Source organism: Dipodomys spectabilis, unplaced genomic scaffold, assembly GCF_019054845.1.
Source record: "Dipodomys spectabilis isolate Male_0828 unplaced genomic scaffold, ASM1905484v1 ptg000019l, whole genome shotgun sequence".
Lineage (NCBI taxonomy): Eukaryota > Metazoa > Chordata > Mammalia > Rodentia > Heteromyidae > Dipodomys > Dipodomys spectabilis.
Window position 1 is genome coordinate 2,107,723 of NW_024870696.1, and position 17,239 is coordinate 2,124,961.

General features: G+C 37.4%; 1 protein-coding gene across 1 annotated transcript in view; it reads left to right on the forward strand.

Annotated features, from left to right (window-relative positions):
* The window catches only part of Hmcn1 (hemicentin 1), a 432,339-nt gene extending 415,602 nt beyond the window's left edge, over positions 1-16,737 (forward strand). The window contains exons 104-107 of the mRNA XM_042674344.1: positions 512-862; positions 5,320-5,439; positions 13,792-13,918; positions 15,323-16,737. Of these exons, the coding sequence (XP_042530278.1) occupies positions 512-862; positions 5,320-5,439; positions 13,792-13,918; positions 15,323-15,689 (965 nt within the window). The 3' untranslated portion in view covers positions 15,690-16,737. The remainder of the gene's footprint in view (positions 1-511; positions 863-5,319; positions 5,440-13,791; positions 13,919-15,322) is intronic.
* Positions 16,738-17,239: the final 502 nt, after the last annotated feature.

Genomic DNA, 17,239 nt, shown 5'->3' on the forward strand with positions numbered 1-17,239 from the left:
ATGGCTCAAGTGGTAGAGCACCTTCCTGAGCAAGTGCAAGACTGAGTTCAAACTCAAATACCTCAAAATAACAACAATAACAAGTGATTTTAAATGCCAATGCTGCATGTCTATGTTTTGATGTGTGCAAGATTTTAACCCAAACTAATATCCAAGTGGTTTTTAAGAGAGGAGATAAATGAATATAGAGTTCTTGATGTTATCACAAGGGGAAGCAAAATCATGGATTCACAGAACCAGTATCTATGTTTCAGACTCACCTGCTACAAAATAAGGGTTTAAATAAAACTTTATATGTAAAGCAGTGTTTAGGGAGAGTCACAGAATCTTTCTGTATATTCATCCCTGAGATATCAGAAGTGCAACAGGAGTTGAGCAGTTATTACATCCCTGATTTTTGGAGAATAGTGTAATGTCTCAGTTTCTTTCACAGACTGATTGTTTCTTCCTGTGTTTTGTGTATGTATGTGTGTTTTTTTTCTCTTTTTTATGTATCATGGCACACGGGCAGACATTAATGAATGTGAACAAGTGCCTAGACCTTGTGCACATCAGTGCTCCAACACCCCCGGCAGCTTCCAGTGTATCTGTCCACCAGGACAACATTTATTAGGGGACGGGAAATCTTGTGCTGGATTGGAGAGGCTGCCAAATTATGGCACTCAGTACAGTAGCTATAACCTTGTGCGGTTGTCCCCTGTGAGAAACAACTATCAACCTCAACAGCAATACAGACAGTACTCACAGCTCTACAGCTCCTACTCAGAGTATAGAAACAGCAGAACATCTTACTCCAGGACTAGAAGGACTGTTAGGAAGCCTTGTCCTGACGGCTCTGAGGCAAATCATGACACATGTGTAGGTAAATGTCAGCCATGTTCCATTTCCTTCCTGTGGGCTCTCTCCTCACCAACGTCCAAGTGTGTGTCCAGCACCTGGGATTGCTTGGATAGAGTAAGCTGCGTCTGACTTCAAGTCTGGGATGACTCAAAAGCTTTTAAGACATTTATTCTGGCACCTCAAATGATTACAAACTTTATTCAAATAAATGATGTTATTTGCATGTGTGCATTCTAATAATTGATGGTGTTATAGTAACAATTTTGCTTTGAATCACTTTGAATGTATTCCTCAATTTAGTGCTATAAAGAAATAAATTGCAGTGGTATTTGGAATATATATATATATATATAATATGTAACATATCTTATATATAGTCAGATAAAATAGTACAATCCGATTTATGGCTACATTTGATTGGTATAGAAGCAGTAGATTAAAAGTAGAGATTTTCCAGGCACAAATAGCTACTCAAGAGTATCTGAGGATCACAGTTCAAAGCTAGCCCAGGCAGGAAAGTCCATGAGACTCTTATCTCCAGTTAGCCATCAAAAAGTGAAGCTGTGGATCATGTGGTAGAGCACTGTCCTTGAGCAAAAATAGGTCAGGGACCATGCTCAGGCCAGGAGTTCCAGCCCCAGAACTGGCACAAGAATGTTTTTTAAGTGACGATTTTCCTCTCAATTCTGTTCTAGAAGGCTATCAACATCTCCTTGGCTGTTGGCCCTACGCAATCGGTGGAATTTCTCTATTCTGTTATTATTACATAAGTCACTGAAAAGATAACATGAGCTAGGGGAAAGTGAGTTGCTCCCATCACTCTAAAATATGTGCATTCTGTATTTTTATCTAAACCCACAAGTGTGTCATTCCATTTGTTTACAAAAGCACAATGTGATTTCCAATTTAAGAATCAAGGCATTGTTAAGTTGTAGCTCAGTTTTCTGTGAGTATCCAAAGTTTTCTTGCCATTCAGATAGGCACCAGGAGGAATTAGCAAAAAAATTTAGCTCTGCCATTTATAGATGAGAAAAGAAAGCAAAAAGGAGATGGAGAAGGAAAGCAGGGAATGAAGAGGGACGGAAGGAGGGAGGGAGGGCAAGGGAGGGCAAGGGAAGGGAGGAAGGAAGGAAGGAAGGAAGGAAGGAAGGAAGGAAGGAAGGAAGGAAGGAAGGAAGGAAGGAAGGAAGGAAGGAAGGAAGGAAGGAAGGAAGGAAGGAAGGAAGGAAGGGAAAAGAGAAAAAATAAAAAGAATGGAAATTCTGTTTAAATTAAGAACCATTGTGCCAACCTTATTTTGGGCACAGTTCTTTTAAGTATTCTTCGTTTTCAATACACTTTCTGTTAAAGAGTTCATTTAAATATTTATGGCTTTCTTCTTCTTGAGACTTCTTTCCTTTTCTACACTGTTTCAAGCCCTTTCTTCCACCTTTATCTTTCCAGACATACTTCTTGGTTAACCTTAGGCAACTCTAGCCTCTCCTCAATTGGACTCCCCACTTCACTGAGGAAAGAAACTTCAACCTTTGCTATTAGTTTTGTCTTTTCCCACAACTTTTCTGTCTAGATGTCTCCATGTGCATGAAGTTTACTGTAATGGATAGTAAACAATCCATTATAGAAGACAGAAACTTCTCCCTTGTGAAGAGCTCCCAGTACCAGATGCTTGTGAACACTACCAGATGCTTAGACTTCAAACATCAATGCATTTATTGACAACACTCTACATTTTATCCAAATACTCCAAACCACTATACTACTATTCTTGACAGTTTTTCATGTCTACTCTGTGGACTTACTCTTTACTACTTAAAAATTTTTTCACTTTTTCATTGCCAGAATTAACATGTGACATTATCTGTCTCAAAGTCTCTTCCAAATACTTTTTCCTCACTGGAAGGTTTTTATAGACTATGTTCAGTCTTCTCTCGGCTTTCATTTCAGACAAACTCTTTCTTCTGTTTTACTTTTATTCTTCTGCCCAAACTCTTTGTTCAGTATGTAATTCATGGACTAGTCACTTTCCCACACTAAACACCATCATTTTCAGTGATGTGGTCTGAAGGTGTAAGTCATTTTCTTTGACTTTTCTTCTGCCAGGAACTGGTGGCTCATGCCTATAATCCTAGCTGCTCAGGGGGCTGCTATCTGAGGATCAAGGTCTAAAGCCAGCCCAATGAGGAAAATCCATGAGATTCTTACCTTTAATTAAACACCAAAAAGCTACAAATAGAGCTGTAGCTTAAGTGATAGAACACTATCTTTGAGAAAAAAAAATCTCTAGGACAGTATGAAGGCCTTGAGTTCAACCCCCAGGACCAACACACACACACAAAAGTTTCCCTCATTAATAACCCGGTTCTCTGCTTTACATCAGTGTCTATAGATGAAGTTCTGATAGTCGATTCTTAGAAATACTTTCTCTCTTGATGTTTCTATTATACCAGTACTACAGTGTGTCATAATTATCCTTCTCTATAGATATCCACTATTTGACCCAACTATTATTCCAGAGTGAGGATCAATCTTATAAAATACAAAGTTAACTTCTATAACTTAGTTTCCAAATATTTAAATTTATTTGGGAGCACTGACTAGATTTTGACATCTCTTAAAATATGGTAAGTATTATAGCAATGGAAGTAATAAAGAAATTTACACTAAGACTGGAGACAGCTTTGGAATTATGTAACAAGAGCAATTTACAATAAACACCAAATGCCTTTAATTAGCCATCTGGAATACATAAATTACAAGAGATTCAAACTCACACTGTGATATTGTTAGACTTATCCTAAACTTAGGCTTTCCAAGCAATTGATCCCAAGAACATTATTTTAGAATGCAATATAGAAATCATCTTGAGGGCCACTTTAAGATAGATTCATTGAGAGATTACATATTAATTACTTGATGTTCAACATCATTAGATATTTAAATTATACTTATATTTTTACTATTTCAATACTAAGATGTAACATATGTTTTATTTTAGATTAAAGCAGATGTTTAGAGGGGGAAACTAAAAATAACTCATATAAGTTAAAGAATGAAATGCTTTGGTTATCTAAACTGGTGTAGAAACACAAATACATATTTGATGAGTAGTTCTAACAGATTTTTAATCACTACCGGTATTCTCATAGCATGTGCCAAATATGCAAGGTGGCTTCATTCTTCTGCTTTGAATCATCTCCCAGTCTCCACTGGGTTTTGCTTAGTTCTACACTCCAGCATAGCTGCTACCATCTCACTTCATATTCTCTTTGGATATCCATTGACTAGGCTGTGTTCAGGGACTGTGAACAAATTTAAATATCAGTTAAGGCAAAACACAATTAGGAGGAGAGATTTAAGACCTCCCAAATCACACATCCGTTATCTTCAAAGAAAATATTGTTTTATGATTATCTAATCTTGGTGTGTGTGTGTGTGCATGACTGCGTGTGTATGCTGGTCCTGGGGCTTGAACTGAGGGCCTAGGAGCTGTCCCTGAACTTCTTTTTGCTCAAGGCTAGTGTTCTACCACTGAGCCACAGCTCCACATCCAGCTTTTTCTGAGTAATTTATTAGAGACAAGAGTCTTGGGCAGGACTTTCCTGCCCAAACTGTCTTTGAACCTCAATCCTCAGATCTCAGCTTCCTGAGTTGCTGAGATTACAAGTGTGAACAACCAGTGTCTGGCATGGTCCCCTTTTTATTGCTATTTTTCTAGCTTTGTTTAATAATAATAGATAATCCTTTGTGCTTTGTAAAATACTTTCCCATATAGTACTGCATGTGAACCTTTCCACAACTGTCATACATAGTGTTGATCACCTTTTTGTGTTTGCGTCTCTCAGAAGAGTCAACTGAGCTATTGAAGAATTAAATGAGCTGCTGAGCTCATTATTTACCAATTAGTACTCTGAAATTATATGATGAACACGAATATTTCTATCATAGTAGTAAAACTTTTTCCATTTAATCATATCTGTGTTTGGGGAAATATGTATAGGTGTTGTAGAGAGGAAATGTAATCAGAAAGACAAACTTTGGATAAAATGAAAACTATTTTTTGAGGAGAAGCTTTGCCTTTTAGATAATTCTACCAACAATGCAAGAATTTTCTTTGGTGGCTTAGGATCTTACACTTATCTGTCACCTCTGCCATATCAGTGTAACTTACTTAAGTAGTAAAAAGTTAACCAGGATGGAGCTTCAGCTTATAGATCCTTGGAAAGATGTTTAAAAGGTGATTCATATTGTGTAGTACAGTATGTTATATACTATAGCATATTTAACATTTTATATAAGTAAAACAAATTGTGATGTAAAACAGCCCTGAGAATTTTTAAGTACATGGGTGTAAAATCACCAAGAATTTTTTCTATTATTTATTATTTATTTCTATTATTTATTATTATTATTTCTATTATTTATTTTCATACTTCTACCTCTTCCTGGCATGGTTACACACTCTGCTTTCTTTCTGAACAGACGTCGATGAATGCCAGAATAGGGACACCTGCCAGCATGAGTGTAAAAATACCATTGGAAGCTATCAGTGTACCTGCCCACCTGGCTATCAACTCATGCTCAATGGAAAGACATGCCAAGGTAAGAAAAGCATGGGATGTTGGTTGCCTCCACTCAATGTATAAACAACCAAAAAGCTGTCAAAAGTTTTGGTGAATAACCAGTACTCTAATTGATTCCCCTCCTTTCACGTTGGTCAGGCTTACATTTCAATATTTTGTAAACAGAAACAAAACAAGTCAGTAAGGAAAATAATTGTGATCCATCTTGGGTATAGATTTACTTGAAGGAGCGAGAGTGCCTAAGCCAGCTCCTATTATATATTTTTGAAACTTACAGCAATAGATCTCATTGATTTTTTTCACAATTCAGCTAACATTGCACAAGAGATAAGGACATTATTCACTAATTAGTGTGTGAGTGAATCATTATTTTATATTCTTATCTCTCAGACTTATTTTTATAGCAATCAATAGATAGAGAACTCATTCTGTCTTTGAATCTACATATGATGCAGATTATTGAATGTTAGATTTACAGAATATTATTTTTAGTGTCTTTTATTGTAAAAATATTGTACAGAGGGGTTACATGAGGAAGGTAATGAGTACATTTCCTGTTGAGCATTGGTACCTCCTCCTTTGTTTTTCCCCTACCATCCCTTCTCTCCCCACCTCCTCAACTCCTCCCTCCTCCCCCCCACCTTGCCCGCCAAGTTGTAAAGTTTGTTTTTAACATAGTGTCTTGTACATCTCATTGTTACAATGGGTCAACCTGTATCCTTATTTCAGAATTTTGTTATTTCCCTTCCCCTCCCCAAATGAGAAAAATGTATATACAAGATGCAGGGCACCGACATCAAATACAGTGAAAACAGAGGTTAAGCTTTACAGAATATAAAAGGTTTAGAATAGACGAATAAGGGAGAAAATGATGAAAAAGGTGACATTGATCAAGATGCATTATATTCATAAACTGTTTTCTTGAATGGAAATGCCTTTATGTAACTACTTTAAGATAATAAAAGTATATTTTAAAATGGATGACTAAGATACAGGCTTTATCTTTAAGAGCCTACACTGTAGCAAAGACACAGGTAAATAAAGAAAAATACTAGTTTACATGTTCGATTGCAGTTATGGAGACAAAGTATACAGCAATCACAATAGAAAGAAAAAGATATCATTCTGAAGAATTCTTTTCTTTACACAAAAATGAGAAGGAATTGTACTTTGCTGAAGTATGTTACATTGCAAGTGTGTAAATAAGTTTAAAAGAAACAAGAATGTACATAATATTGTGTGTGTGTGTGTGTGCGCGTGTGCGGGTGCGTGTGTGCATACATGCATGCACTAGTCCTGAGGTTTGAACTAAGGACCTAGGCATTGTCCCAGAGCATTTTTGCTCAAAGCTAAAACTCTACCATTTGAGCCACAGCTCCACTACTGGCTTTCTTTTGTTTAATTGTAAAGGTGATAGACACGGAGATTACAGTTACATAAGTCAGGTAATGAGTACATTTCTTTTTGAACAATGTCACCTCTTCCCTCATTTTCTCCCAGTTTTCCTGGCACCCAGCCCTCCTCCCTAACGCATTGTATAGTTCATTTGCAATGTAGTGGCTAGTGAGGATCACTGCTGCATTTCCTCACCCTTTGTCCCATGATTTCTGTGTTCCCTTTCACCCTTCCCAAAACAGATAAACTTACATGCAAGACAAAAGGTACAGAAATCAAAAACGGTGACCCAGGAGAAAAATATAACAAAAAAAAAGAAGCAATTGGAGATAAGAATCTCACAGCCTTTCCTACTCTGGCTGGCTTCAAACCTTAATCCTCAGATCTGTTTACTGAGTAGCTAAGACTGCAGGCATGAGCCAGTAGTGCCCAGCTAAGAATGTGTAAAACATTTTAAAATGTTCTAAGAAATGTCCTCAATATCTGAATAAAATCTAGAGGTATTAATATGTCTTAGTATACTTGTAAGTTTTATTAATTTCTATCTTGTACAAATCATATCCTCTGGTAAAGTACATCAAAAACAAATCTTCAAAGGGTGCTGTATTGGTGGCGATCAAATTGAGGTCAAATGTTCCCTTTTTGAGATACAAGAAAATGTATTAGAAATATACTCCATGGAAAACATGTTCAGAAAGGCAAGGGAGGATGGGCAAAAGGCTTTACTTAAGCTATGGTCAGCTGTCTCCATCTTCCTCTCCTACCTGTTCACATTCCCAGAGGCCTCACTATACTACATTGGCATGATGAAGAAGCTACCCAACACAAAACTTTATTGTGCCATGTGTTCCCGAAGCAGCCATTACCTACACTGAGCAGTACTGACATATTTCTACCCATTGTACAGATAACAAAATGAATTCTTAAACTGATTCATTGAATGACTGAGACCAGAGTTAGGACTTGACTTCGGAGCAAATCTTTAGTCTCTTCTGAGGCTCCCTGAGCACCAAGGACATTCCACTATGGATCAGGGATGGGGACACTGATTGCCCAATATGGTAAACATGCCTCAGTTTCTCCACACACAAAAAAAAAATGTTTCAGAAGAAAGACAACATCCTAAAATTACACCTCCTGTGTGTATACCAGGCACCCGGGACGGAAAAAAGGGCAGATAACAACACATTTGGAATAACCAACCAAATCCCCAAATGCTTCAGCCACAAAGAAAGTGTTGGAAAGCAGTATGGAGGTTCCGCAAAAGACTCCACATAGAGCTCCTCTATGACCCAGCAATCCCACTTTTGGGCATTTACCCAAACGATCACAAACAAGGCCATACTAAGGCTACCAGCGCAACTATGTTTATCGCAGCCTTATTTACAATAGCTAAGATATGGAGCCAACCCAGATGCCCCTCAGTAGATGAATGGATCAAGAAAATGTGGTATATATATCCAATGGAATTCTATGCCTCCATCAGAAAGAATAACACCATCCCATTTGTTAGGAAATGGAAAGACTTGGAAAAAATTATATTAAGTGAAGTAAGCCAGGCCCAAAGAAACATAGGTCCCATGGTTTCCCTTATTTGCAATTACTAGTACATGTGTAGGACAAGCAGAAAAGGCCAAAAGCTATGTACACATGACCATATAAGATGATGTTAAGCAAAATGAACCCCAAGATAGGGACACAAATATCTTTTTTCTTTCTTCTTATTGTTTCTAAAGTATTTATACTGTAGTATGTGATTTTTTTGTTGCTTTGTATGTTCCTCCCCCATGATATAACCCCTGTTTTCACTGTATTTGATGTCAGTGCCCTGCATCTTGTATATACACTGCTCTAATTTGGTGAGGGGAAGGGAAAAAACAAAATGCTTAAATAAGCATATAGGTTGACCCATTGTAACAATGAGATGTACAAAACACTATGTTGAAAATGAACTTTACAACTTTGGTGGGGGGGATAAAGGTTGGAGTGAAGGGATGGTAAGGAGAAACAAAGGAGGAGGCAATAATGCTCAATAGGAAATGTACTCATTACCTTACTCATGGAACTGTAACCCCTCTGTACAGCACTTTTACAATAAAAAAGTACCAAAAAAAGAAAGTGTTATATCATATACTCACAGAGAATATTCTTCTGTTCCAAATTTTGCCAGTTTATTTTTTAATTGCCCTCATCCCTCATTTACCTCCAAACAACCCTCAGTTTTCATTTATGCTACAGAGTGGAAAACACTGTGAGAAAATCAGAAACAGCTGCCATCTGAAACACTTGCGATTTGAGTGGGTTGCATATTTTTGTGGTGTTTAAAAAGACATGAGAAAAAACAATTAATGTCTTTTACAGAACTCATTAAATTGGAGTTTCTCTTACAGCTAGAGAAAGTGTTTGAGGCATTTATGAGGAGCAAATGGCTTTTCTGTTCACATATGCTATCTGAAAGCTCCATGATTGAAATGTGAGAAAGGGGAAAATAAAGTGAACTTAGCTTGAAAGGACAAACTCTCCTCAAACATGGAAGTCACCAGACTCATCTGAAAAGCAAAATAGAGGCATGAGAAATCAAGATTTTTGTCAAAGCACAGAGAAGAAGCTAAAAGATCCTCATGCTAATTTTATACATGACTAATTTTATTCTGAAAATTTAGAAAGATTATATAGATGAGGACACTCATTTTTCCATGTTTATTAAAAATAATTCATAATCTTTATCAAGAATCCAAATTAAGTGTACTTTTTATAAAGTAGATGTATTAAGTATTTTGTCCTAAATTATGTTCTAATATCCAGGAGCACTTGGTTAAAGCATTCTTATGTTCTAAAGCTTTTAATATAAAAACTGTTCAGCTCATGTTGGTGTATTTGCTTCTATCATACATATAAGTATCTATATAACATACTTATGTAAAAGCACAAATCATCACTGTCCACTAACAGCAAAGAAGAACCTGTCTTTACTATTTCCTGTCTTCCTTTGGAAGAGGGAAGCAGTTTTGTTTTATTTTAGTTTTTGTTTTCCTTTGTTTTTTGTCACTCTAGCACTTGAGCCACACCTCCAGCCCTGCTTTGTGCTGATTAATTGAAGATGGAAACTCAGGAATTTTTCTTTCAAGGACTGAGACCTCAATCTCAAACCCTTGGCATCCTTAGTAGCTAGCTGGGATTCCAGGCATGAGTCACTGGTGTCCAATTTGTCTTCTTTTTTTTTTTTAAAGAATAGTGTGTAGAATGACTGAGTAGAGAAGAGTGAATGACTATTGAGTCCTTAATCCTGGGAAGAAGTAATAGACAAAGTAAAGGGAGGATTATTTGCCTGGAAGCTCACTACTTATAAGGAATTGACATAAAAGGCTTGTTTCTTATAGAAAGCAAACCTTATGCTCTAAGAAGAAGCACTTTATGTAATAGATTCATTTTCAGCCAGTAAGAAGCTATGATTAATTAACCAGATTTCCTTATCCATACAGATGTGTCTCCATGCCACCATTACCATGCTTCCCTAGAGACCTAGCCCCACACTTCTGCATGAATTCACTCTAAAAGTTACAGATAAAGTGAAATGTTAGAAACGGATAGGGTGGAGAACATTTGCAGTGAGGGGGAAAAAAGATAAAGCTAATTGGATTGCTTCCACATTTTCCCAGAGGACTTTTCACTTCATTTCTAAGATAATCTCAGTTTGTTAAGGGGATAAAGCATTTCTGACATGTAAAACCATATTAGAAATTGGTTCACAGTGCTAACAGTCTTCATGGTCTTAACTGACAAAGATATTGTTTCCCACTAGATTTCATTCCTGTAAGGAAACCGGTAGCAAAACCACAGAACATCATCATCAACATAAGTAACTAAAAACTACCTACCATATACCTTTCTAGCACACAATTTGTTTTACTCGTGTAGACTGTTATTAAACTTAAAGGAAATAAGTACATTATGCGTTTCTTATAAAACAATGTGTTTGGAATCTAAAATATACTTTTTTATGGTATTGGGATATGAACTTGCTAGGCAGGATCATTTCCATTGAGACTAACAGCCCAAAATCTACATTTTTAATACAAAAGTGCAGGCAGTAAATAATTGTTATTTAGCATACACAATTAATGTAATGTCTCTTGGAATTCCTTCTTTCCATTTCTTTTCCTTTTTTTTTTTTTGGCCTGTACTGAGACTCAGACTCAGGGTCTGGGTACTTGTGTACTGGCCCTTAGCCTTTTTGCTCAAAGCTGGTATTTTACCACTTGATCCACAAGTACACTTCTAATTTTTTTTTAGGGGGAGGTGTCTGGTCATGTGGCCTGAACTCTGAGCCTGGGCGCTGTCCCTCAGCTCTTCAGCTCAAGGCTAGCGCTCTACCATTTGAGCCACAGTGCCACTTCTGGCTTTTTTCTTTTTGCTTATGTGGTGCTGAGGAATCGAACCAGGGCCTCAGGCATGCAAAGCAAGTGCTCTACCACTGAGCCACCTTCCCAGCCCCCACTTCTAATATTTTTGTGGCAAATTAGAATCTCATATACTTGCCTGTTAGGGCTGGCTTTGAACCATGATCCTCCAATTTCAGTCTCCTGAGAGATAGAATTATCGCCATGAGCTACCGCACCTTGTTCATTTTTCTATTTTAATGGTAGGGCTCACCAAATCATTACACTAATTATGGTTGAAAGGTCATTATATAGCTACAGAAGTGTAGCCATAGAAGTAACCTACAACTGTGAGAGTACCTAATATTTATATGTGCCTATTGGTTAGCATTGATCCCCTGATAGAAAAACATTGGACTTTCAGGACCCATATATTAGGAAAACTGCTTTGGATTCAGATAGTTATAAGTATTCTCTTCTGTGTAGCAGAATCGATTTATTGCTTAAGAAAGAGGAATGCTGTAGTTACCCACATACAACCAATTGACTTAAAATGTGTAAACGTTATGCTTCCCTCACACATTTTCATATTAGTCTTTAAAGTCTCTTATCGAAAGGTTAAAATGCACACAACATATATGACTTCTCTTATTGTTTAATGTGCTTTGGAGTTTGTGTTTGAATTCCTCACTTCATAGGAGGTGACTACTATGAAATTTAAGTGTTTAGTTATTGTTAAACCAATCATGTTGTTAGAAAAAGTTTAAATGTCATCTTTTTCTGTCCAATTAGAAGTGTTAGTAGGTGTTCCCATGACCACCAAGTCACATAATAATGGAGAGGTGAGACCATAGCTTGCTACCATCAATCTGTATTTCTAATATTCTCTTTTTAAAATATCTCTTCAAATTCTGCAGCCTTCCTTTGGTTCCTGGAATTGCTGGCAACCTTTCTTTCATAAGGCAGATAAAAGCTGTAAAAAGAGAGAAAGGAAAGGAGATGTCCAGACCAACAGAAGTTCTCTGGCAGATTGATATTAGGAAGGAGAATGTGTGGAAAATAAGGATACAGAAATGGATTTCCTGAAATATTTGTCCAGCCTCATAGGAGAAGGATTTCCTGTATACCAGGAAAGATGAAGATCCCAGTTTAAAAAGGATTGTTCTAAAAATATGGCCTTAAAGTTGGAATCCTAAAACTCTTTACACCAAGAGTTTTTAATCAAGTATTACAGATGCTCTTTCCAGAAAACTCTGTCAATCATTCTCTAACTCTGCCTCCCTCATTCTCCTCTTCCTTTTCCTCCTCCTCCTATCTCTACACATGTACATTCATACACAAAGATTTTCAGTGTACCTAATGCTCAAATATAGATCAAGTGTAAACTCATGGAGCAAAAGCATTTATTTTCAGAAAGCTCCAAAAAAGTGTTCTTTAACTCTATGTTAATATGTCTTAATTGGGGCAGGTGGCTCAGTGGTAGAGCACTTGCCTTGCATGCATGAGGCCCTGGGTTCAATTCCTTGGCATCACATAAGCAGAAAAGGCAGAAGTGGTGCTGTAGCTTAAGTGGTAGAGCTCTAGCTTTGAGCTGAAGAGCTCAGGGACAGCATTCAGGCCCAGAGTTCAGGCTCACGACCGACCTCCCAAAAAAGTCTTAATTCTATTGATTTAAATATGTTTCTATATGATAATAACTCTTCAGAAAATAACAGAATCAACCATTTTTTTTGCATACTTCCCCAACCATAGAGCAGCCATTCAGCTGTGGATGGACTATACAAACAAATCAGTAGACTCTGTTGCCTTTGATCAAATTTGGATTCTGGTTCTTGAGTCATTCACTTGATCTCATCGTAGTCTTTGTTTTATCTCTTTCCTCTACATGTCACTGACCTCTGAAGCCACTCCTGAATTCATCATGTGGCATCTTTAATTTCTACTATCCTACTTACACTCAACAATTTAAACTTACAATATATCAGGCAATGATCACACACATTGAAAGAGATTCTTCATCTGAAAAATATTCACTGGGCTGGGAATACAGCTTATTGATAAGAGTGCTTGCCTAGTATGCATGAAGCCCTGAGTTTGATTCCCCCTCAGTACCACATAAACAGCAAAAGCCAAAAGCCAAAAATGGTATCGTGGCTCAAGTGGTAGAGTGCTAGCCTTGAGCAAAAAAAGCTCAGGGACAGTGTCCAGGACAGTGCCCTGAGGTTAAGCCCCAAGACTAGCAATATATATATATATTCACAAGTGTCTTCTAAACTTTTAGCTCCTTGGTAGCACAACAAAACTTCTCCATAAAACTTGAATGTACTCAATTTTTTCCAAATTTAAGATTCACCAGAGAGCTCTCAACAGTTCTTCTTCTACTCTTGTGGTTCTCAGTTTTTGGTGTCTTTTCACATACATTAAAGAAACGCTTCCTTAAAGCAATTTGAAGAGTGAATGCAGAGATTCTGGGGTTCTTTTGTTGAAGCTTAAGTATGAGAAATAAGTTCATTCATGGGACAATCAGTTACCATCGCCTGCTTAAAGAGCCTTTGCTGACCTCCACTGCTGACACCCTTGTCTTGTTCTGGCCCTAGATGTTGATGAATGTCTGGAGCAGAACATACGCTGCGGGCCAAATCGCATGTGCTTCAACATGAGAGGAAGCTACCAGTGCATCGACACGCCCTGTCCACCCAACTACCAACGGGATCCCATGACTGAGTATGTCTTGTCTTTTCCTCCCAGATATGTGCATCATCTCTCTCCTTGATAAAATAAACCCTGGCTGCAGTCATGTCTAACTCAGAGAAAGTCAGTCCCTCAAGACAATGTGCATCTACCATGTACTCCTTCTTCAAGGAATGAGCAAGAAATGAGTTCCTTTAGCTACCTTCCCCACACAGGATCACCATGTAACAACCTGGGCTCTAGCTCAGCAACAAGCATGTTACACAATAATAGCGCCTGCCTTTCTTTTAAATTTTCTGGTATAAATTTGTACTTCCTTAGAATTCTGAATTCTCTGCTCCCGTAGAGGCCTACAAGAAGTACTGATTCTATTGCTGCAATGATTCATGATGCCAGGAAGAAAGCAAAAGAATCTAGGATAAGTAAAGGGTCTGTTTATCGGCAATATCTGAGAAAAGTCTTTTCGAGGTTCTGAATAAAATATCCTGTTTTCATCTCCTCTAACAAATGTTTTACCCTAACCAGAGGCCACAGTAACAGAATGCTTGAAAACAAGGGGAAATGTTCATCCTTGTTTAGTCCTTGCCTGCAAAGCACAGGTGTTTCTGAAACAAAATAGAACTCATTGCAAGTTCCCACTTTGTTTTCTTCTTGGTAATGCTTATGAAGTCACTGTAACAAGTGTGGGTTGCCTAGAAAGCTCATTTGCTATTGCTCTCATAGGAATCGGAAAAAGAAAGAGAAAATTTAAAACATAGACTATTATATGTCTAAAAAAAAAATCTGTGACTGAAGAACCAATCTTCATTAAATGCTCTTGTGTGTTTCTTTTTTCTTTCAAATGTTAGTACATTAAAGTGATCGTGATACAAAAGACAGTCAAAATAGAGATTTTATCTTTTATTATTTTTTGGAACATCAGCCAAATATAAATGTAGCTTATTTCAGAAGTTGACAGTGTTAGATTAGATATAATTTAAACTTAGTGTATATTTTTTTCTCTTTAAGAAGTGCTTGTTTCCAATGTATAGACAGATACTTCTGTTTCCCACACTGCTTCATTTTAACTGATTCATTAGGGATGAAATGTAGCTCAAAGATAGAGCATGTGTTTAGCATGCACAAAGCCCTAGTTTAATCCCCAGGATCCTCAGCCAAAAAGAAGGAAATCAATGTATAGTATTCATGCTAGCTCACATGTTTCTGATTTAAATGGAGCAGAGAGATACTTGACTCTAGACTGTGTATTCTAAGAGCCAGATGGCATCTGGTTTGAGTTAATGACATCAAACACGGAGGGAAAAACCACACTGTCTTCTGCACCTAAGGCCTAAATGTTGACCTAAACGTTGTCATGGGTCCTGACCACCAGCATCATCCCTTGTCCTGCTTCCAAGATGGATAACTTTGTGCATTTTGCCTATTTATTTCCCTTAGGTTCTGCCTCAAGAACTGTCCACCCAATGATCTGGAATGTGCCTTGAGCCCATATGCCTTGGAATATAAACTTATCTCCCTTCCCTTTGGAATAGCTGCCAATCAAGATTTAATCCGACTGGTTGCATACACGCAGGATGGAGTGATACATCCCAGGACAACTTTCCTCATGGTAGATGAGGACCAGACTGTTCCTTTTGCCTTACGGGATGAAAATCTGAAAGGAGTGGTGTACACGACAAGACCACTACGGGAGCCAGAGACCTACCGCATGCGGGTGCGAGCTTTATCCTACAGTGCCAATGGGACCCTTGAGTATCAGACCACATTTATTGTTTATATAGCTGTATCTGCCTATCCATACTAAGCAGCTCTCCTGAGCCTGTTACACATATTTAAACCCCATTAATCATGGAAACAAGTGCGCTCCGCGTTAGTGTCTCAACAGTTGCCGCCTTGGCAGCTTGGAAATGGTGCTATGCTCTGTTTTGTGTGCCTTCTTTGGTACTGCTGAGGTAGTTTTAATCATCCCACTGCAGTCTTAGCTTTTTAGAAGGTTCTAGAAGAGTCCTTTCTTATTTCCTTTATTTATTACACTGGAGAAGTGACGTCCCAAAGATAATTCTGAACATCGAACAGGACATAGAAGTGAGGATTTAGAGTAGCCGGGATCATTTTCCTGAAAGCAAAAGCCAAGCAGAAACAACTACTTCTAAGTCAAATCAAATTTTTGAGCATTTTGCTATTTTTAATAAAACTAGTTGCTCTGTGTTCTGGGGGGAAACTTAGTATAACATCAGGAGATATTTTTAAATCTTGATACTTTACAATAGGGCTATTCATGTACTCTCATTTTCAATGAAGAAACCTAAATACCACACAATTTAAAACTATAGCTACTTGAAGGTTTCTTTGAATCCAAGTGGTGCTTACCTTGACTGGAAATCCAAAAAAAAGGAGATTATTTCTAATGATCTTGTAAAAATCATCAGAACCATTTATAATAATAGGAAAAGAAGTCACTTTGTCCTCAGGCATCTGGCCTTGGTGCAGATATTTGCTCAAATGTTTTAAAGTAACCATACATTAATTTAGCTCCATAACTTTTACATTCCATATTTTAAATTTTCCTGTCAAGTAAAACAATTTTTCAAATATAGGACAGATTTGTTTGTTTTTGTTTAAATCTTGTATGTTCAAATTAACATGTTAAACGTCAATACACTGTACATGGTACTAACCAACTCTGCCAGCAATTGCCAAGATGTATTCTATTTTTATGAAGTGTACATATATTATCTTTGTGTGCATTTTCTATATAATACCTGGATGGACTCTTTTATAAAGTTATTTTATAAAAAAAAAATGTTGCAGTAAAATCAGCATAAATAAAATGTTCATATTCTTTTTCTTAACTTCTTTGAGAACCTAAAACTGTTCTTCCTTACAGCTACAAGTGGTAACGAAATGCACAGTCACATATAAGTAAGTACACGTCAAAATAGCCCTTGAAATGGGTGATATTATTATTCAAATCTTACGGAAACCTGAACGAAAACAACTAGTGCAACTTCCTTAATACAGCACAGCTAGTTAGTGGCAGTAATGTCATTCTTTCTATCTTCTATGACCCCAAGTGAAGGGCTAGCTCTACTATCTGACAGTTTTCTCATTCATCTTTATAGTTTTCTGGCCAGGTAGAATAGCTCATACTGTGATCTCAGCTATTTGGGAGACTGAGATTGGGAGAATTGTGCTTCAAGGTTAGCACTGGCAAAAACTTAGCAAGATCCCCTCTACCCCTCCACCCCGACACACACACCCAATGTCATCATCAACAACAAAAAAGTAGGCTTGATGATGATGATTCATACTTGTTATCTCAGCTATGTTGGGGTGGTTTTAAGTAGGATAATT